This window comes from Natator depressus, chromosome 2 (genome assembly GCF_965152275.1).
Source record: "Natator depressus isolate rNatDep1 chromosome 2, rNatDep2.hap1, whole genome shotgun sequence".
Lineage (NCBI taxonomy): Eukaryota > Metazoa > Chordata > Testudines > Cheloniidae > Natator > Natator depressus.
Window position 1 is genome coordinate 208,932,617 of NC_134235.1, and position 22,663 is coordinate 208,955,279.

At 39.4% G+C, this 22,663-nt stretch overlaps 1 protein-coding gene across 1 annotated transcript; it reads left to right on the forward strand.

Moving 5' to 3' along the window:
* The first annotated feature begins 295 nt into the window (after window positions 1-295).
* On the forward strand, window positions 296-4,553 carry SOSTDC1 (sclerostin domain containing 1). Its single transcript, XM_074943352.1, has 2 exons — window positions 296-719; window positions 3,300-4,553. Exons 1-2 carry the CDS (start codon window positions 395-397, stop codon window positions 3,713-3,715), a joined length of 741 nt encoding a protein of 246 aa, XP_074799453.1. The 5' UTR covers window positions 296-394; the 3' UTR covers window positions 3,716-4,553.
* The last annotated feature ends 18,110 nt before the right edge of the window (window positions 4,554-22,663 follow it).

Consider the following 22,663-nt stretch of genomic DNA (forward strand, 5'->3'; position numbering starts at 1 on the left):
ATTTTCTGTCATATTTTCATTCCTTACATAGCTGGCCAGTTCTCCCAAAGGCACATCGTAGGAGAGGGAATAGCAACTTTGTACAAGAGGAAGAAGACAGACAGCCAGCTACACTTTGTTTCAGCCGCACCACACAAAAATCCCAGACATGCGGGGAGCTTGGAATGGCAGAACAGAGCCTGCAGGCTCTACCTCGGTCTGCCTCCTGCCATACAGTTCACAGTTTCCTGACACCCTCAAAGCCCCAGCGAGGAATCCTGCAATTAGTGTAAGCAGGCTCCTCCTTTACTGCAGTCTTCTTTTCGATTGGTAAAATGTCGCTGCTGGCTCATGTAGGGAATCCCACCCCTTCTCCGTGTTTTCATTCCGAATCAATCCACAACTTTACACCTGCATGAGTGCCAAGCCTCTGTGGATATATAAGGGAAACCTTCAAGAGGCATTTCAGAGTTACAGGGAAGAAGCTGAAGGAAAGGAATTCACCCAGCTCGGTCAGGCAGAAACCGAACCAACCATGATCCTCCCTGCCATTCACTTCTCCGGTTTCCTCCTCGCCTGCGTCTTCATGAAAAGCTGTTTGGCTTTCAAGAATGATGCCACAGAGATCCTTTATACACATGTGGTCAAACCCGTCCCAGCGAGCCCGAGCAGCAACAGCACGCTGAATCAAGCCAGGAACGGAGGCAGGCATTACGGCAACCCCGGATTAGATCGTAACAGTAAGTGTTTCACTTTCTGCGTTTCCCATCCCTTGCTGCGCCTCTGGTAGGGTGGCTTTATGCCTAACCAATGTAAGCCTACGTTTCTGTTCGAACCCATGTCCAGTTTGCGGTAAGAACCAGGCATTGGTCGATGAGCACCTTTTCCGTAGGCAGGTTTCAGAGTAGCAGCCCTGTGAGTCTGTGCCCGTAACAAGAAGAACAGGAGGACTTGTGGCACCTTAGAGACTAACAAATTGATTAGAGCATAAGCTTTCCTGAGCTACAGCTCACTTCATCGGGCTCACTTCCCTTCCAAGGCAGTGATCCCTGAGAGGGGTAATTTAACAAAAACCGGCTGGATTTGTTGCTCCCCAGAGCCACACACGCAGCCTGGCATTCTGGCTTTGCCGGGACACGTTTCATCCCTGCACGTTCCATCACCCCGGTAGTAGGTCAAGGAAAATAGAATCTACAACGAAATCCAGGGAAGGAAACTATGTTCTGTTCGTTCTTTACTCCCTCTGGGCACACACCGACCAACTTCACCCTCAACGTGTTTGGGGCGTCACGTGACTAACTGTAGCTCAGATGCAGTCATTTAAACGGGGAGCTCAGTTTATGATGCTGCTGCAGTAGAAAAGAGGAGGAAGGCAAAGAAAAGGGGGGAAATGACATTTGAAATGTGCTCGCTTTCTTAGCTCACTCACCCTGGCTTTCAGTGCCCTAGTGTGTAGGTACAGCATCCTGTCTGGGCTACTTCGGAAATGTAACTCTTCCAGGCAAAAAGCTTTTGATTTTGTTCCAGCTTTTTGTTTTTCACTTCCTGGTTTAGCACTTACCTGCTTAACGCCGCTAGCAAAAGTAAACAAACAGGTTCACAACCTACCTGTGATCTCTGCTCCAAATTACTTTTTTAATTATATATATATTAATGTTATGGGATTTTCTCCTCCCGATACTCTGCGGACGTAGAAACCTTTTTCTGGCTTGATCCGTTCCCTCCCATCCCCTCTTCATCAAGCTGAAATGAAAAACCGACCCACATTCATTAAGAACAGCGGCATCGCTGGAAAGCAAAGGCAAAAACTGATGGCAACATCCTTCAGCAAAGCCAAGACGTGTCAGCTGTTATGAATACGGGTGGTTTAACTGCACAGGAAATGTCTCGTCATTATGAGATTACTGGAGCAGCCCAGTAGGTATTCATTGTCAATGACCTGTCACTACGGGAAAGCTGAACCTGTACATACATAAAAACAGAAGGCAAGACAAATCAAAGCTGTGATCAGCTGCTTCCAGGTACATTCCTGAGCGCAGCTGCAGGGAAGAAGGAGAGCGTGAGTCATTCAAGCCAGTCAAGCAGTCCAGAAACCAGTCCTTTTGTAAATCATCTATCCAGAACAGTCTTCGAATTCCTAATCCCCCCTGGACTGTGCACCTTGCAAGCGGTGGGACAAGAAGAAATGGTTGGCTTAACTCGATGTCTCTGATTAGAGTTTGATTAAAAAACCAAACCAAAACAGAAGCATCTTGTAACTGATGCGGTGAGGTACCTTCAAACCCTTGTATTTGTACTCTAAGGTACCATTCTAGGGATTATTACTTCTATTTTTAAAAGCATCAATGGTGAGCCCTCTTGTATAATATGTGTACAATCTCCACTGTACATTTCCTCGAGAAAGAGGAAGAGAACAGCCAGTGAAGGATTGCATATTATATTACCCTTCATGTCTAAGTGTAATTACTGAACTAAACAGTTGTGTTTATTGCAATGAGCAGAGCTGCACATAATAGCAGGTACAAACATGCCTATATTTGCAGCTGTGCACCTTTATACCATGTCAACTCACCTAGAGAACTCAAAAGTTGCCTCAGGATTTGCAGTATTCCCTCTATTAGGTATAAGAAGTATAAGGAATACTGTACATACTAATGTGTTATCCTTAAGGCAAAATGACCAGTGTACAGGGTTAAAAATTTGAAAATCATGTGCAAAACATAATTTCCAAACACTTACAACTTTTATTATTTATAAAACAGTTTTTCTTCAGAACACTAGCCTTCACTGGAGACGAAATCCATAGCAAGTATGACATTTTAAAATAAAACAATTCTTTATTCAAATGCATTAGAATAATTTCTAAAATCCTAAAAAACACTATTTTTCACACTAACAGTCAAACGGAGTTTTACCAAACATCCCAGTGCAAATTCCTTCTAAAAGAACAAGCAAGAGACACTTCAACCCCAGGGCATTTTTTCCCTCCATGCACCTGACCATAGGGGGCTTAGAATGAAATTGCCTCCTCTACTGTGACTATATTGCTCCTGCAGTGCTATGACATATATATCATTATATACATATATATATATATATATATATCATGATAGCACCTAGAGGCCCCCATCATGGATCAAGGCCCTATTGTTTTAGGCATTTTATACATATATAATTAAAAGATCATCTTATAGTCTAAGCCTGTGTCATCAATTGCTATGCATGCTGTGATCATTTGAAAATGAGCTGGAGTCTGAAGAATGGCTTAGGAAATGTTTTCTTTATGAATCTCAATGTTCATTGTTCTGTGCGTTTTGCAGATCGCGTTCAAGTTGGCTGCCGGGAACTGAGATCCACCAAGTACATTTCAGATGGCCAGTGTACCAGCATAAATCCTTTGAAAGAGCTTGTGTGTGCTGGTGAGTGCCTCCCTTTGCCAGTGCTCCCCAACTGGATTGGAGGAGGTTATGGAACCAAGTACTGGAGCAGGAGGAGCTCCCAAGAGTGGAGATGTGTCAATGACAAAACTCGCACACAGAGGATCCAGCTCCAGTGTCAAGACGGAAGTACAAGAACCTACAAAATAACCATGGTCACGGCCTGCAAATGCAAGAGGTACACCAGGCAGCACAATGAGTCCAGCCACAATTTTGAGGGAACCTCTCAGGCAAAGCCCACCCAGCATCACAAAGAGAGAAAAAGAGCCAGTAAATCCAGCAAGCACAGCTCAAGTTAGAAGTCAGGCAACCCTTCCCCCAAACTTAACTCATCTGTAACCATCTTCTTTACAGATCTGACTGCTTAAAAGACAAGTCTGCCATTGCTGTGTTCTCACTTGACGGTGCATTGCTTTGACCAAACTCAAAATGGCATTCTGTGCATATGGACCTTTTTGGTGATTTTCCAAATGCTCCAGATGGGCAGTACCACAAGCCTTCCAACCCCACACAATGAAGTCTTACGTTTTTTGAGGTGTGGAGGCAAAGAATTGTTCCCATGAACATTCAATGAAATTTTATTTTTTAGAAAGGTGCTTTGTTGTAAGTTTTCATGGGAACAGTTGATTAGCAAATGTCTCTTGCCTTCCAAATAATATTTTATGAACTTTTGACACATTTGCTTAAAAGCAGCAACCAGTAACTGCTGTCAGTTTCATTCTAACAAAACAATGCCTTGCATGCTGATCTTTTTCTTCTGTCCACCAAAAACTAAAATATGCATGGCAGCAATTGAAAAGTAAAGCTGAATAAACTATTTATTTGTCACTGTAATTATTTAATGAGCTTTTTACATGTAATTTTTTCCCCAAAATGTTCATCTTATGTTTTATAGCTTTTTCCATGTATCAAAGTATTTTCTTATGATTTGTGACTGGATTAGAATATACATTTTGTAGATAATGTAAAATAGATGTTTTAGCATTCTTGGTACGTATATATATATATATATATATTTCATTTTGAACATTAATAGTTTTGGGTTTTATTTTGCAAGTAGCATTTTGAAAACTGTTTTGTGCATCATAAGCTCTGTATTATTTTTGTTTAAAGTGTGCAATCAAAAGATAGAAATGACTTCCTTTCAAATTCATTCGTTTCTCTCTCTCTTTTTTTTTAACAAAATAAACAGCTATAAAGATGTATCGTCTTTGGGACTCTAACATGTATGAAAATGCACACATTTTTGACCAATCATGGCATGCAATCTAATAAAGTGGGATGTTTTACCTACTTGATTGAAGGCAAGTGCCATAAAAAGTCTTGCAGCAATATTTAGCATAAAAATAACCTTTCAGTGGATTCCTTTGGCTTGTAGACGTCTTATGTGACCTTCTAACAGCTGGTGCTTATTAGTGGTCCAAACCAGGCTCATATTTAACAATTCTCAATGTGTACATTGTAGAAAATAAATATATATTTGGGAGGTTTTACAAGCTAATAAAACCACCCCAATTTATTTATATTTCTCCATTTATGATTATCAAATTACAAACTTATGGTTAAAATAGTAATCAATATAATCTTTCTTCTAAACACAATTTAGTCTTGCACATTCTTCACCAAATGTTGTGAAATATGTAGTAAGCTGTCAAATTTTTCAACATAGACTGTGAATCATGTTGGTTATCCTTCAGACTATATTAAGACTGAGATGATTTTCATCAATACTTGTACTCAATGATTACTCTATACTGGGGTAAACAGTAAGGGCTAGATTCCCCAACCTGCTGCATCATTCTCAACTGGTAGCATTTTACACCCTTTTAGCACTGATGTAAATGGCTACCCAAGGAACAGGGCAATGGAGAATCTGGCCCTAATAAAGAATGCTGTACAAAACTCCTCTTTGACAGAATATTTCGATCAGTCCACCTTACATTTTAAATAAATAAGGCTCAAGAACTGTATTGTGCCATCATTTTTAAAGTGGAACTCCTCAGGGTTATTAATGAAGACCTCTGTTTAAAAATGCATGCCACAATTTGGCTCCTAGGATCCCAAATTTTAATGACATTGCAAAAGTCTTTCTAATTACATTTGCTTCCCTTTACCCAATTTTTTTAAGAACACATATGAAAGTAACATTATGTATGAGAAAAAAAGAGAAAACATTCTTGTAGTTGTGCTTTTCTCCCTATGGGGTTATCACCTTAACTTTGGAAATGGAAAGAGAAAAAGATGAAATCTATCATCCTATAAAACACATAGCGTCATATATTTAAGGAAAAAATAAATAAGTTAATAACCCAGATTGTTTTCTTTAAATTAACTTTGGGAGATCATGGAAATGCCAGACTAATCAGCCTGGAAATTGAGGGCCGGAATCTCAATTATACCAAAACCTCTGCACACCACTCTGGCAGCTTAAATAATCCTTCATTTACATCCAGTTTAAGGCCCCTACACACTACAAGAGGGGTGTAAAGGGGTTTTAGTGTAAATGAGAAAATGTTTTTCCACAAAACACATATGGCCTGGGCAGCAGTATATCTGGCTTCACTATGCCTTCCTACTAAGGAGTCTCAACCTTGTTAGGAAGAACCACCTCTAGCACTGAGAGGGTAGTTCAGTCTCCATTACAATTCAGTCTTTGTCTTCTTCACTATGTCTACACAAGGATAGTGCCCCTTTTCTGACAGTGGTGTCAGCAACTGATCTCCATTGGTTCCTACCCAATTGATGTTTAAAATGTGTCAACTGGAAAAACCATACCCAGCATTGTTACAGAAAAGGTCTGGCATTATGGTCTAGCAAGTTTCTAATACCCTTTTTATAATGATGTTGGAAATGATTTTATTCTCTCTACACTAGCAGCTAAACTATTTTCAGGACCAGGTTAGGGGGGACAAGGAGGTCTTGTGTAGACAGAACCAAAAAGTTAATAATGTTTTTTGTTATTGGACAGTTTTTGGTCATGTGGAGACTAGGAACTAAATTAAAACTATCAACACATTTCACAGGGGACACAAAATAGCCGTCAATCACTACATACAGCCAACACAAAGAGGTTGTGTGTGTTCTATTATCTATTCCCTGATCAACTGAGTTACTAATCCATTAAACAGAAGAAGGATGGTCTTGTGGTTGAAACTGGGCTGGGATTCTAGCAATCAAGGGTCAATTCCAGGTTTTAGAATCACAGAATCTAATGTGAGCTGGGCAATTCTGTCCCGTTCATTCAGGTTGAATAGTACTTTACTCATCAATTAAGTCAATGGGCTACTCAAGGAATAAAATGCTACTTAACATGAATGAGGGTGGGGAAATCTGGACCTTGATCTCTCACCTTCTGCAAAATGGGAATTATATTCCTTTCCTATCTCACAGGAATGTTGTATGACAAATCCATAAATACGCAGAAGGGGCTCTCATAGATTACAACCTCACAGATAGAGCAAATCCAAGTCTTTAATTTTATGAGGAAGGCTATTCCAAATGCCAACAAATGTATCCATTTTTCACACTAATCTTTAGACATTTAGGGCTTGTCTACATGGCACAGCAATCCACGCTAGAAGAGCATGAATTCTAAAGCACACCGATGTACTGTACACTAACTGCCCTGTGTAGACCCTGAACTTTTAGTGCACACCAGCAAGGTCTACATAAGCCAGTTAGTGTGTAACATGTTGATGTGATTTAGAATTCACACTCCTCTAGTGTGCATTGCCACATGATGTAGACAAGCCATCGCTCAAGATGAGAAAGCACCGAGGATTAGGATAATTAACTAACTTTGAAGTCTGGAGTTAGTCAAGCCAATAGAAGTGTGTCTGCTTATGCATGCAGTGAATTTGACTCTAATGTGATTGGAGTACAATGCTCATAATAATAATAATAATAATAATAAAAAAGGGGATGACTATCATGTCCCAGTCTTAGCTTCCCTCTATGCACAGTGAGTTTTAGTTGTAAAAATAATAAATAACTCTAATAATGATTCTACTCTTAAGAATACTATTCGTAACTTTACACCAGATCATCGGTTCTTGCAGTAACACGTACAGGGGTCTTAGAGGGATGGACAATTCTGAAAGGAGAAATTTCTATGAGGACCCCTTCATAGTGTCTTGCTGGAGGAAATGTGGTTTGCCCCCCCTCCACCCAGAAAAGCCAATGGGGTCCACCCTCAAATTTGGTAGATCTACAGGGACTTGAGGGAGGCCAATGCCATCCTAGTGGAGTCCCTGTGTATCTGCAATGGCTCTGGCATTGCAGGCCCTCCTTTGCTCTCTGGCATTGCATCTCCCTTAGCCATGGGAGTTCTGAGGAAAGAATAACTAGAGACCTGAGCTGTACCATTCACGGGGCTATACAGGGCAATGTGTATCATTCCCACCCATCTCTGGGCTCCAGCCTGCCTGCATCCCCCTCTGGCCTATATAGTCTCAGTCCTTTCTTCTCATGCTGAACTTGAATGCACAGAGCCCCATCCATAGGTTTCAGATGAGAGGGAAACAATGATGTAGAGTCAGTTGACTTCCCTCTTCCAAATATGGAGATTCCCCTCCCTGTGAGGATGCAGTGGTATGATCTGGGCCCCCTGTGTTGATAATTAGCTCTTGGAGCCAAGCTGTTATAGTTAAATGAAACAAATACTAACGTTCAAAAATGGAATTGAAATAATTTAATATATGATCAATAATATTATATTAAGTCAGATTCATTCAGCCTCTGTTGAAAAGGACAGAGCTTTAGGCCAGACCTTGAATGTTTTCATTGAAAACTACGAAATGTAAACAGACAAAAGAAGCTTGTAAATGTATTGAATAAATACAATGTAGAGGCAGATTAGGTCATTGTTACATGAATAGATAGTGAATTTTCTTCTACAGAACGTATAGAACCTGTCTATATAATATGCTCCTCAATGGGTGGGGTGAGGAGGCCCGGGGCTTCTGAAAATAGTGTTTCTCTGTAGCTATTGTAACATCAGCCTATAGTGTAAAGTGATATCTTTTATCTCAGTGCCTTCTATTCAGTGGGTAAATAAATACTTTTGTCTGCCCTCCTGATTGATGGACAACCAGTCACAAGACAAAGGAAGATATCTCCACTCTGATGAAATGTAGGTGCTCTGCAATCCAATCTCTAGAAAAAGCAAGTTAGTTTTACATTTAAAATCTAGTATTTTTAAAATTTTTTTTTTTAAAAAGCCTGCTATTTTCATCTTTTGAAAATTAAAGCTGAACACATTCAGTACAATTGGGTAAGATATATCATTATTTCATTACTTTTCTGTTGATGACAGTAGCCCACAGCAAAGGGGCAAATTGATTTATAATGAATGAAAATCAATTTTCCACAGACATCATTAGAAACCAGATGTTGATTGTTTTGATAGCACTGTAACTACTCAGAGGAAAGGGAATGCTGTGGAGTTGCAGGGGTGGCGTGGGGGTGTCATTAGAGCATTCTCCATTTTGGAGGTCAAAAGTGTATGACTCTTGTAGGACAAAGATTAGAAAGGCCTTTAAGAGGTTTATTTATTCACTTTTTAGTAATAGTCACATACCCCTTGTTTCTTCCTCACCAGCAGCCTTGAAATCAGAAGTGCCAAATACAAGTTCAGTCATTTATTTGGAAATAAAGCAGACTTTTGAATAATACCCTTGGAAATAGCTACCAGATTTCTGTTAGTAAATCTCTGTAGTCCTCCTAAACTTGACCTTTACATCCTTCCTGAAGAGCTACAGCATTAATCACAAAGGGACTGTTCAACACATTCCACTGTGGGATTCTTGTTGCTACAGTATTAACCTGGAGGTGTTTAGTGGAAAATTATAAGGAGCCTTCAGTGCTGGAAAGCATTCTCTTCTCATGATGCACTTCCTTTCCCGTAGGCCAAGCAGGGGGCTTTGATTTTAATTTCATTGACATACATGTAAATATAGCTCCAGGTTAAAATTGGAATTTGTCTACAGATTTATGAGTCAAGCAGACATTCTGTCACTAGATTTGTTCATTTTACTTGCACATCATCCCAACAACAAGAAACCTGCCTGAGCATCTTTCTGAAAGACATCCAACCTTTCAGATCATTTCACATCTGAGCTGTCTTGACACATTAGTTCCTCCCCACTCTTACAATTTTTGTAAGTTATATTGCCAACCACCTGGAAAATCTTCTTCAAGACTTCCAGTTACAAGTAATTATTCTACTTTCCCTTCTTAATTAATGTTGGTCATGCAATACAGCACAAACAATTACTTGAAATATTTCTAAATTTATTCTTACCAAATTTCTGAAAAATCTCCATAAACATGTAAATATATCATTCGTTTTTAAAAACGCATAGTTGACACACATATAAAACTTTAACAGGTAATGTAACACTGCATAAATGTAAGAATGGGTACATGTAATTTATACCCCCTTTAAGGCTTCTTTAAATTGCCAGAGTGGTGTAAAGATGTCTTAGTGTAAATGATAATCAGTTCTATTGATTTCAATGGAGCTGTTTGTGGAATAAAGTACTATACAATATACATATAGGTATCAAAATCTGCGTCACTGTAAGAGAGACTTATACCAGAATATTCTATAAAGTTGCTGTGCTTACTAGGCATTGAGGAAGCCACTTGCTGTCACACCAACAATATCAGCTAATAAGGAATAATATTACATAAAATAAAATGTTAATTTTATGTTATTGATTACCGCATCTATATATTTTTTCTTGTTCCCTTTTGAATTCTATTGCTATGTTTCAGTAATCCTACAGTAACTGTATTATTGCCTTTCAAATAAACACACTTGTTTCTCCCATGGCTAAAGCACTTAGCTCTTTTGAGCCATATTCACTAAAGCACCCTCGTTCATATTTTTCTGCTTGGAGATCTGTTTAGTCTCCTTTTCTGTACAGTGAATACATTATTATTTTTAAATTATGGTAATTGAGATGAGAACTCATTATCTAGTTTGGCCTAGAAGTTCCACATCTGATTTATGTTTGTGAGGAGTGATCTGGGGGGCAGTTAGTGGGGAAATTACAAAGATACCTAATAAAAACATAAACCAGTTTGTGCTATCCCATGCTAACGTAGGCAAAAGATGGGTTCACTGAAGCAGTTTTATACATAGGAAACTGTGGAAACTTGAAGGAAGAGGCTTAGGAAGAAGAAGAAGTGCTTGTCCAGTTCAACCACAGGAACAGGAAGCAAGGAAACTGAAACTAGGAAACTGAAAGATTATATATTGAGAGATTTTGTAAAATAAGGACTGTTTGTTTTTAACCCTGTCTGAAGCAAGATTAAGCTATTTGTTGCTTGATGGATTTTTTTTTTCTTTTTTTTTGACAAGTTGAGGAAAGCTCCTGTTCAGACTCCTTGGGCATTAAGCTGGGATGGAGAAATGCTCTGAACCATGGCAACTGATTCTAAAATGGCAAGATGCAATGTTTTATGTTTTGGCACAGGGAGGGATTACTTTTCCCTTTCTTCTTCTCTCTCCCCCAGCACTTATCTGTTATCGAAAACTGCCCACATTTATACATAGTAGTTGTCACATGTGTTAGATGCTTGGTTTTGTTTTAAATATTTATAAATATAAATTGATCTCAGGCTTGCATTTGTGTTTTTGACCCTTGCACATACATTTTTCAAATTTTAGAGGGCAATTTGGGTGGAGTCATAGGAAGTGATGGAGGATTATATAACAGCAGGGAACAGGTTGAATCTTTTCACTGTTTGTTTCCAGATATTGTCATGTTTGATTTTGTTACAAGAAGTAGAATTTTTGTAAGGAAACTAATATTGGTTTGGAGTGTTATCTGGATTCTATTGCAACACAGTTTCACTATTAACTCTTATCAGTAATGTGTTGTTCTTTTTGTTTTGTAAATAACAATAAATGTTTAAAATATCTTGAAAATGCTACATTCTCAAATGTTGTGATTCCCAAAAGACTACTGCAGCAGCGTACTCACATTTGGTGCTGTTGCTGTTTCCACTGAGCAAAATTTCTCAGCTGCAGTCATAAATCCTAAAAAACCAGTATCTTGTGAGAACAAGTTACCTTACCCACTGCATCAATCTACCACCATAGTATAAGCCGAAAGTGACCCATAATACTCCCTCATTCCAAAGCATACATACCATTGGGCACTTCCAATCATGCACCAAAGGACTTCTTGCATTTCCAACACTAATGTGAGGATGTCATCATAGTATTTGGAACCACCAAATGTTCACTCTACAGAATTTTGAACAGGCCTGCAGCAATCTTTTGAACATTCTTGCATAAAAACACCCTGTTTTAAAGTTGGATTTTCAATCCAATTTTGTGCTCCCAGTGCACTTTCTGATGACCCAGTATGACTTTCTTATATACAGACCTCCTGTTTGGCCAACAGATAACTACACTGTTGGAGGAAGTTTAACAAGGCCATTTCCTTTAACACCACAGTGTTGTAAGTTTAAAAACTTGGCTTGGTGAGATGTTTCTCTACCGGCATGTCATAAGCAGAGGAAAGGAATGGAAATTGTGTCAGGAAGGGCCCAAGAACAATACATGGAGGACTGCAGGAGCTATATTGTATGTTCCTTCCCTTTTCCAAGACTATCAGAACTTCTTCACTTGAACACTGAGAAACTGAAGCTCCACTGGATTTTGAGTGGTGCTGACCAGCAGGCAGCAAAACCAGAGTGCAGCCAATGTACATGGTATGCTTTCCTCAGGACCCTGGGGATTTTCAAGTGGAAATACCCACACAGGAATTAATCCTGCTCCTAGCTGCATCTCTGCAACTTCTATCCCCACGCACCTCAACATGGAGGCCAGTGCAGAGCCACAGCATGTATGCCAAACCTGGATTCCAATTCAGCCATGTTACAATGCTGTGGAGAAAGCCAAGGAGACACTGGGATCTGATATCTCCACAGATCCTCATGTACCACCCTGTTGCAAAGACACATCCCTTGCCTCCTCCATGTGGCCATGCACCTCCCCCACAAGGGGAGAACATAGCAGAAACTCTGCAAGTTCATACTTACAGAGTTCTCAGAACCCTGTCACTCCACCACATACCCAGGTTTTTCCCATGGGAGAATTTAGCCCATACTCATCCACCAAGGAATGTAGTGATGTTTATCAAAAAGATCAGTGCTACCCTTACAAAATTTTTAATTCATAATCAAATTTTGTGACCAAGATTTATTAGGAATGGTGATCAGGAAATCATCCACAGAAAATCTTCAAGTTCTATACAACTACTAAGCTCTCTCTTTCTTTCACATGTTTCATATCTGTACTCATATATCTTGCCACCCCTTCCCAAGGAAACAAAATGTGTTTGCAAGATCCTCTGCCAAGATTAGGGCAAGTGTTAATTACAACATTCCAGTTTTTATTTGCTTAATTATTTGCATTTTTTAATACAAAAAGCCTTAATTATATAATCCAGCTACATAGCTGATGAACTTCCCTTAAAAATTAACATTTGTTGGGATTTTTAATCTATTCAAATACTGGAGACATGCTACAAATCTGACTACCTCCATATTTTTACAAGTATCTGCTGACAACAAAATTTCCCCCTTCTTTCTTGACAGATGCCCCCCTCATTGGCTTGCCATTTGGATTCTCGTTCGCTGCAGTGGAAAATTTACAAATTTCTCCACTCTGTCTAAACAGATGAAGAAGTTTCTAAATTGTATTGAAGAAAAACTGGATCCTGTATTCTCAAAATGTATAATGTTGCAAAAGCCAGAACTTAAATGGAAGCAGGAGATACAGATAGAGATGAATGTCAGGAAAAAATATGTCAGGAACTGGTAATAGGATACAGAGCATTTCTCACTAAGTCATTGGTTTGTTTCTAGCAGATCAGTAGTGAATAAAAGTAATTATCTGATGGTTGTTCAGTGGAGTCTGTGTTAAATAAATTCATAGGCCCAGATCCTGAAATGTATTTAGGCTAATTTCCACAGATTTCAATGGACGTTAGGAGACCAAAAATACCTTCCAGGATATGGGCCACAATCTCTGTACAACTGCTAGTGACAGGTAGCCACATCACACCACTGAAATTGGGAAAAATTGGTAACTTGTTGAAAGTCTTGGCAGACACGCCTAGGACCAAAAAGTATTGAAAGACTGAACTCCCCCTTTCACCACTAGAAGTGGACCATCCAGAAAGGGCTGAGGTGCAGGGCAGAGCACAGCTGCTGTCTATGCTGTGTCTACCGGTCTTTAGGACTGTCATTCCAGCACTTTGTTAGCTCTAAAATAACATTTTTTAAAGAGATTAAAAAGTTCACAAATCAGTGATGTACAAGGCAGGCATTAAGTCAATTCACTTTGCCCAAGGCACCTGTTAAAAGGGTTACAGTGTAAAAGAAAAAAAGAAACCCACATGCCCCCTTTTGTTTAAAGCATACCAAACAAATCTAGGACTGGTGAATAAAGCCTCAATTTGCTTCTGGCCATAATCTCACCTTACCTGATGGCATTTTAGATCCCTGACAATTTAGTTGCGACCAGCATGTTTGCTGGGTAGTAACTTTATACATCAATGTTACCTCTTTTGTGCCTCTTGGCCAATCAAGTATGGACCCTCCTGCATTCCCCATGAAGCTCAGATGAACATTTCTGGCACACCAAGGATGAGTAAGGAACACTATGAATATAACAAGAGTCACAGAAGCAATATTGTCAGTGTAATAATAAATACAAATAATACTTCCCACTCCTAGGGGGTTTTTCATCCAAGAATCTACAAAAGTTTTTCACATTAGTTGAGTTTTACAATTACCTGATAGGATAGGTAAGTAGCACTATCCCCTATCATAAGCACCTTGGTACTTCTGTGAAGAAATGACTCAGAGCACGTTACGGTGCCATTCATAAAACCAAACTTTTATTAAATACAGAAAAAGAAAGCATACAAGAATTAGAACTTTCAAAATGCTGCACACATCCCAAATCTCTGACTTCAGTTCCTGAAATTTAACTGGAATCTTGTCTCTGCATTCACCTATGTCGGTGCAGCTCATGGCTCAAGTGACACTTGCCAGGACAGTGCTATAAATTATTTATGTAGCACAGTTTATTTTTTAAAAAAAGTGTTATTGTTGCACGTGTGACTCTTTAAATGAATCTTCACTGGGCTGGTTGATGCCTCCCACATCCTTCCAGTCTTTTTCAGGAGTCTTGCTTGATTGCTCTTAACAAACCCATTCTATCTCTGGATCGATTTATCCCTATTACAAATCCCTATTAATAATCCGTATTATAATAAATCCCTATTATAATCAGAGGTGATTGTTCATGAGCTGAAAGGCGAGTGGGAGGAGATTAAATTTAACATGGGCTTTCTCCTTAGGTGTAGCCAGGTATGCCAGCTCTACACCAGTGGAAGATTCCCCTATACAGATGGAATCCTTAACTGGCCATTTCAACGGGTTTTAAGCCTGTTTTGTGCAGTTGGAGTAGATGCGCTGGGACAAAGGATCTGGCCAGTTTGACTCTTCTCCCATCTGTAACTGAGCTATGACCACACTACAGCATGCAGTCATCAGTTTAACCCCGTAATGAGGGACAAACACAAAAATTGTTTCCCTGATGTTCTGAGAAAGGCAGGGAAAGACAGAATGCTGCAATGATTTAAAGGAAAGACAGGTAGTTCCTAAAAATAACATTCATGTATATGCATGCATAAACAAAAGAAAGGAGTCTTAGTACAAAGAAAAGGGACTAGAAGCTGAAGGAGAACATCCTCAGTGCCTTGAAGGAGGGAAAAAATGGAGGGCTGCTCTACAGGCTCCACAAAACAATAAAAACAAGGTGAAAGCGAGATACCTTTTATTTTGCCATGAAGGTTTCCTAAGAGCTCTTCCTTGCCAAACCTGATGTTACCAAAAACAGGGAAGGAAATATTATCTAAAAGGACAAATCAATCCCTATATGACTACAAAACTGAGGAAAAGAAAGACAGGATTATTCAAGATTTCTGTGAGATCTGCTCTGCACAGGAGAGAAGGGTCATCAGGACACCATAACTGGTTTCCTGCTTCTCAAGCCACCGTAGTTCCAGCCCAGATGGATAGCCTAAATGCTGCTTGCATTTATGACAGCTGGCTATCATCTCTAAGGGACTAGAGATCAACCAAGAATTTGCAGAGGTGAGCTCCACCTACCCCATCGGGTAGGAGAATCCTCCAGTTGTGTAGAGTCAATGTAGCTGGTAGAGGCTGTGTTGAAGGAAAGGGTCACAACTGGAGCAAATGATGCCCTAGTGATTCCTGGCTGCTGGAACTACTCATTGGGGGTCACTGAAACAAGACATAACTTGGTGCACTACTGAGGCTTCTCTAGATTATACTGGGGTCAGACTGGTTCCCTGACAGCCCCAGGATTGTGGAAGGATATAAAGATAGTATAAAGACATTTTTGCCCTTGGCCCCCTCAGTTTCTGTGCTGAGCATAGCTCTGAAACATACAAGGATTGAGCCCAGAGACTTGCATGGGTAGCTAATAGTTTACATGATTTTTTTATACTTTATAAGCATTGTTTAAAGGGTTCAAAGTAGGAAGATACAGAAAAGAATGTGATATTTTAACAAATTCAGTAAATTACAATGTGAGCAAAGGATTCTTAAGCAAGTCATCAATACACAAAAAACACACGACACAAGTAACATTTTTACAAGGCTATCTGAACTGGGAGGATATAAAAACAAAGAGGAGAAACTGTTTGGATATATACAAAACTTTGAGATTATTTGAAAACAAGGTGCTGAAGAGGGAATTGTGCCAAAGACTCACAGGCTTAACTAAAATTTGAAAAACAATCTCCATAACTGAAAACTCCTACTGGGGCTAGGTGCAGAGGCTGTGAAAGATATTATCCTTTGCCTCTTTGATTAACTGACTTTTGATAGTATTCCAGCCCAAGTATATTTTATAACTTCACTGCTCTTTACTGTAGGCACACTGATTTTTCGTGCAGATACATAGAAAGACAATCAACAACCACCAGGATTAGGTAGGTGGCATAGAGAGCTCTCAGACTTATTCCAAATGTCCCCACTGTGCTGAAGCACTGAAGCACAGTGGGCGAATTTCACTCCACACCCAAAAAACCCAAATATTACAGGTGGGGTTATTTCATTATAATTACCTACATTATGGCAGTGTCTAGAGGCCCCATTGTTTTAGGTGCTTTACAAACACATAATAAGAAATAGTCCCATCCCTGAAAAGCTTATGATCTAAATCTATACCTTAACATTTAAAATACATTATTTTGATGTAAATGTGTAAAATTTCTGTTGGAGTTGAAAAGGTATTCAAATCATAATGCACCACTTTAGGTTCAGATTTTTAAATGTTTGTAATTTTAGGTCAAACATCAAATGAACAGGTTGCTTAATTTTTCTAATACTTGCATAAAATATCAGTAAGCCTTGTTTGTCTCCAGACCAAATTTAAATTATCAGAACTAATTAAACTAATGTTAATGGTGAGACATAAAATAAATGCAACACAATGGGTGAAACTTGCCATATGTCATTCAACACTTATCCACAGTGAAGTGCAAGTAGTTATGAAAACATTCCATTGTGCACAGATGCCACATTTCACACTTTCCTTTCTATTTGTGTCAGAATACTTTATGTTCTCTATTTACTCTCTAGTTGGTGAATTCTTTTTTTAAAAAACACATGAAATGTGTTTACCAATTAACCAAAATTCAGTACCCACACTACCATTTAGTATGGTGGACAAAAATCGTATACACATACTAAAATATGTAAGATCTGTTGCGCATGCAAAAATATAACATGTAAAGTAAAATGAAGGTGAGGTAGTGTGCGATACACAAAGGGCCAAATACTGCATGACTTGCATAACTAACATTCCCTTTAAAGACCTAATCCTACAAATATTCATGCATGTACTAAACTTTAAGCAAGAGACATCAGGAGAACTACTCAGATTCATCGATTCCAAGGCCAGAAGGAACCATTCGTGGATTGTGCTGGGACTCAAGTGGAAGATACATGGCCTGATGCCTAGAGTGACGCAGCAGTGCACATGCCCAGGGCAGAAACTTAGGCCATAAGGCAACTTTTAGCGCATAAACTTACGCACCATGTGAGTTTAGGCACCTACAGGGTTAGGCTGGAGCCAATCCGGGGTTTTGTGGATCTAAGTGACGCCTAAAAATGGTACATACATGCATAAATTTGCAGTTTAGGTGCCTAGATTCCTTTGTGGATCCAGGCCCGTAAGAAATAGGAACTAAGATGAAAACCAGCTGCATCAAGCTCAATCCAGTCAAGATCAAAGTGATACTAACAGGCAAAGAAAATCACTGAGGAACTGACAAGTGCTGTGAGTGCATAACCTTGAGGTCCTTTTCAAACCATCACTACTCATGGACATCCAAATAGGTGCAGTGTTCAGAACGGCTTTCTTCAGCTTTCAGGTGGCCTGGAGACTAACCCTACAGACAGTGCCGGCTCCAGGCACCAGCTAAGGAAGCACGTGCCTGGGGCAGCCAATATTGGGGTGGGTGCTTTTGCGGCTCTCTGGCCGCAATTTTTTTTTTTTTTTTTTGCTTCAGCACTCCGGGTGGCGTTTTTTTTTTTCCTTGGGGCGGCAAAAAAGTTCGAGCCGGCCCTGCGTACAGAACACAGTCCTATCCATAACCATCCATGTGCTGCACTTGGAGCATTGCCAGAGGTGAAGAGGCAAAAGTAGCTTCACACCACCTTTGTGGTTCCATTATCCTAAGACCAGTGAGGGAGAGAAAGCAGGGTCCTGTTGTTAGGAAGCAAGCCTAGTACTTTGGAAATTTGTATTCAAGAGTGCAAAAAAACCCACCAGACAAACCCCTAACCAGAGACCAGAGTGATATGCAGGAGCAATGAAGGGGAGGAAAAGAGCTTTAGTTTGCTACAAAGGAATACTACTGAAAAGACCTGAAGAGCAGCATCTGGACATGACTGGACTGGTGAGTGAGAGATACTCTTTACAACTGCATTTTTGATAGACTGAAGAGGGAGTGAAGAAAGAGTCAGGAGGTCACAGAGAGATTGCTGTAGATGATCAGGACACAGGGGAGGGTTTTGGTGGTGGAAACAAAAAAGAACAGATGCATTTGAGGGCACTTCAGAAAAAAATATCAGCACATTTTCAGGTACAGAACTGATGTAGGGAAAGAAGGCAAGAGTAAAGTAAAAAGAAAAAAATTGGCCTACAAGCTTTAGGGTCGGAGGGGATGGCAAGTTGCCTATTTTATTAAAGAGAAGAGGAAAGATGAGGACTTCGAGTTTTAGTAATTTTGAGTTTGGGTTGGCAGCTGACCTCCAGGAAGAGATGTTGAACAGACAGTCAGAGACACTCTGAAAGGGTAAAGGTCAGGCTGGAAAGGTAGATATGAAAGTCTCAACATAAAGACAGCAAAGAAAGCTGATGCACCTACTGAAGTCAACCAGGAATAAAATGTAGAGGAAGAGGACACAGCACTAGGGGACTCCTACAGAAAGAGGGAGAAGACAAGATACATTCAAAGGGAAAAGAACCAAGTGAGCACAGTCTCTGAATCCAGTAGCAGAGGAAATTTCTGAAAAGACAAAATAATTGACAGTGCTGAAGACGGTGGACAGATTGAGAAGTATGAGAATACCAAAGAGATCTCAAGACTTACCTAGAAAGAGGGCATTCCTATTTCTAGCAAGAAAATCTATTTTCAGTGCTCTTTGGTGTCAAGATATGACCATCAATTCCACAGACTCTGTAGCAATGTGTTCCTCATACTCTCATTCCTAACATGCTTACACTCTTCTTCCTCAACCCAGGTTAGTCTGTTTTTCTGTTGTAACAACCCCAACAGCCCTCTTTGTCTCCTGGAATTGCTTCTGTCAATGCATTCTTCCCGTAAGACTGTTCCCCAAGCAAAGACCATACTCTGTCTTTTCTCCTTTACAATCTCTTCCTTTGTTTCCCAACAGTCCTGATGTGGTTTCTGTTCATTAGCTGTGGGGGCCTCTCTGCATTTGAATGTCCTACATCCTCATTATGGCTAATGGTTCATTGTGGTTTTGCATCTATGGCTTTCTAAGACCTTCATGGCTCCATTGTTACCAAGACTCTTTTCTGTTTGTTAGTACTGTTGTCATTTTTATCTTATTGTACATCAGTGCCATACACATTTTCTGCCTGCCACCTTACCCCATCTCTGTACTCCTTTAGGTGCATTCTACTCCTTTCAGGGGCGGAGAAAATTTAGTTGAATATCACTAATGAACATCTCTATTTTTTATGAGTCAGTAGAGCAACCTCACTTCAACACAGCACCTCTGTTGAGTTTCCCTTCACTTGAGGGCACACTGGTTTCTCAGAAGAGGAGCTGGCTCAGTTTGCAGCATATCTAGTGCCATCAGCAGAAGCCTAGGAGGCTCCTACAAAGCCAGAAATTGGTCAGGGGTTCTCAGTACATAAATTAATTAATTAATTAAAAAATCAGGAGACCTTTGGGCTTCAAAGTTTCTGGGTCATTGTAGGGTGAACCATAAATAAGAATTGTTTTGGAAAAAATCTCCATAAAAAGCTTACAATCAGAGCCTGTCTTTACAGTGAAATCTACTAGAAATTGTAAAATGAAGTCAGATATTAGCACTGACATTTAAAGTAGGGTGGGTAAAAATCAATGATTTAAATAAATAAATAAAAAAATGGATTTTTTTTTTTTTTAATAAAATGAGTTTTGAGGAAAAAACCTATCTAAAGATAGATACATTATAGCTCAAAGATATCTCATAATGGAATAGGGATTATAAATTCTAATTCTATAGTATGAGACAATATATTCATGTAATGTTTTTAAGAAAAGTTTTGTAAATGAGTCCATGGATTAGGGACCCAATCTTATGGGATTCCAGGGGCTTCTGTATACATTATTTAGGTTAATCTTTCTATCTACCCAATGGGACTCAGTGCTCAGTCTAGAAGATACCATCAGAGATGAGTAGTTTTGCAGTTCTCAAACTGTGGATTTGTGTCTCCAGAGATAACATGCTTGTTAACAGCAAAAGTGTTTTTAAATAAATAATTAAATAAATAGAGGTGAGAAATAACAGACCTCAACCCTATTGTTCCTCTGCAAATTTGTGTACACAAAGTCAATCCCTTACCTCTCTCTAAAAGTGCAAAGCTTCAAAAAAGTTCAATGAATAGAAGATTGTTGGGGGCGGAATAGATCTGGACAAGGAGAAGAAGACTGGAGATGAATGTGAGAAGGGAGGGACAGGCAAAAGAAACAAAAGTGGAAAATCTTTGAGCAGCATATTCCAGAAGTCTGAGTGTAGCCTTCATTGATTTGAGATCCACCATACCATTCTCTCGCTAGAAGGGAAAAGCTATAATGGCAGCAGGCCGTAAAAGAGACCCAGTTTGGGATTATTTGAATGAAGTTTCTCTACCTGGGGGTAAGACAGGCATGCGTGCAAAATGCAAACAGTGCAAGAAAAAAATGCAAGGCCTGGTTGCCCGAATGAAACAACATCACGAGAAGTGTTCCTTCTCAGGAGGAAGCTGCGTTGAAGATGATCAAAGGAACATGTCTGAACATGCAGGATCTTCAGGTTGGTAAACTTTTTTATTTCAGACTTCTTTCTTAAGGACTGCCTGTCTTCCTTCTGGACTATTCTTGAATTCTCATGTTTGAGCAAAAAATATAGTTGTTACTCTATGGTACTATCAGTTTAGATGTAGCTGTGATAAAAAATAAATAGATGAAATAGGCAGATCTTCCTTTTACAATTTCACTTTTAAAGTAGTACTGAGTGTCAGTGAATGCAATGAGTAATACTAAATGAGCAGTATGGTAATAATAATAATTAAATAACTGCATTGACTTATTTTGTTTAGGAGAATCCATCCTCAACATACAGGATTCTGAAGACTATCCACCTTCAAGATCACCATCATCTTCTATAGTTTCAGAGTTATCTGCCAATGATAGTGTTTCAGTCACATCATGTATGTCACATAGCCACAGTTTATCACCTGCAGCAAAAAGAAAAAAAAAGCCTCCATCATCCAGAAACAGCCATAGATAAGTTTGTAATAAAACCCAGCAAACTACAAAAAGAGGTAATTATCGAAAAAATTGCCCTGTTTCTTTATGCAACAAACTCTCCCTTCTGTATGATTGAGAACCCACACTTCATTAACTTGGTTCAGTCATTAAGACCAGGATACAGTCCACCCAACAGAGCAGATGTCGCAGGCAAACTGCTGGATAAAGAGTATGAAAGAGAAATTGAGCAGTATGCAAAAGTTGTAGAGCATTAAATTGTTACCTGAGTCTTGATGGGTGGAGTAATGTCCACAATGAGCCTGTTGTATGTGCTTGTGTGACAAGAGAAGAAGGGAATGGCTTCCTTACAGAAACAATTGATACATCAGGAAATGCACACACAGCAGAATACTTACAAGAAGTAGCAGTAAAAGCTAGTACAAACTGTGAAAAAAAATGCAAATGTCTAGTATGCAGCTTGGTCACAGACTATGCTGCAAATGTATCCAAGATGAGAAGAAATCATTTCGAAGAGAGTCCCACACTAATGACATACAGTTGCAATGCTCATTTGATGCACCTCCTAGCCAAAGACTTCAGTGTTCCAGAAATAAAGGCTAATGTTGTTGAAATTGCAAAATACTTCCGTAACAACCACTTTTCAGCAGCTCTCTGAACAAAGTGGGAGGAACCAAACTAACTCTCCCCCAAGACGTGCGATGGAGCTCAGTAGTGGACTGGTTTGAGCACTATATCAAGAACTGGCCTAATCTGATGACAGTTTGTGAACAAAATCATGGAAAAAATAGATGGCGCTGTCACAGCCAAAGTTCTCAACACTGGGCTTAAGAGAAACGTTGAACACATGCTGAGTACCCTGAAGCCTATTTCTGTCGCCTTGAACAAAATGCAGGGAAATAGCGGTTTTATTGCTGACGCTGTTGAATTTTGCAAGGAACCGAGTAAGATCTTAAAAAGAGAAATATGCAACGACAGAGTTAAATTACAAGCGTTAAAAAACCAAGTGGGACAAGCACTATCTCCAGCTCATTTTCTTGCAAATATTCTCAATACTTGTTACCAGGGTCAAACTTTAAATGCTGAAGAAGAGGAGTTGGCTATGACATGGACAATCATCCCTCCATAATGCCAACT

Coding starts and splice junctions, on each gene's coding strand:
- SOSTDC1 (XM_074943352.1), top strand. CDS start 395: ATGAGTGCCAAGCCTCTGTGGATATATAAGGGAAACCTTCAAGAGGCA. Junction 720..3,299: donor CCCCGGATTAGATCGTAACA/GTAAGTGTTTCA, acceptor TGCGTTTTGCAG/ATCGCGTTCAAGTTGGCTGC.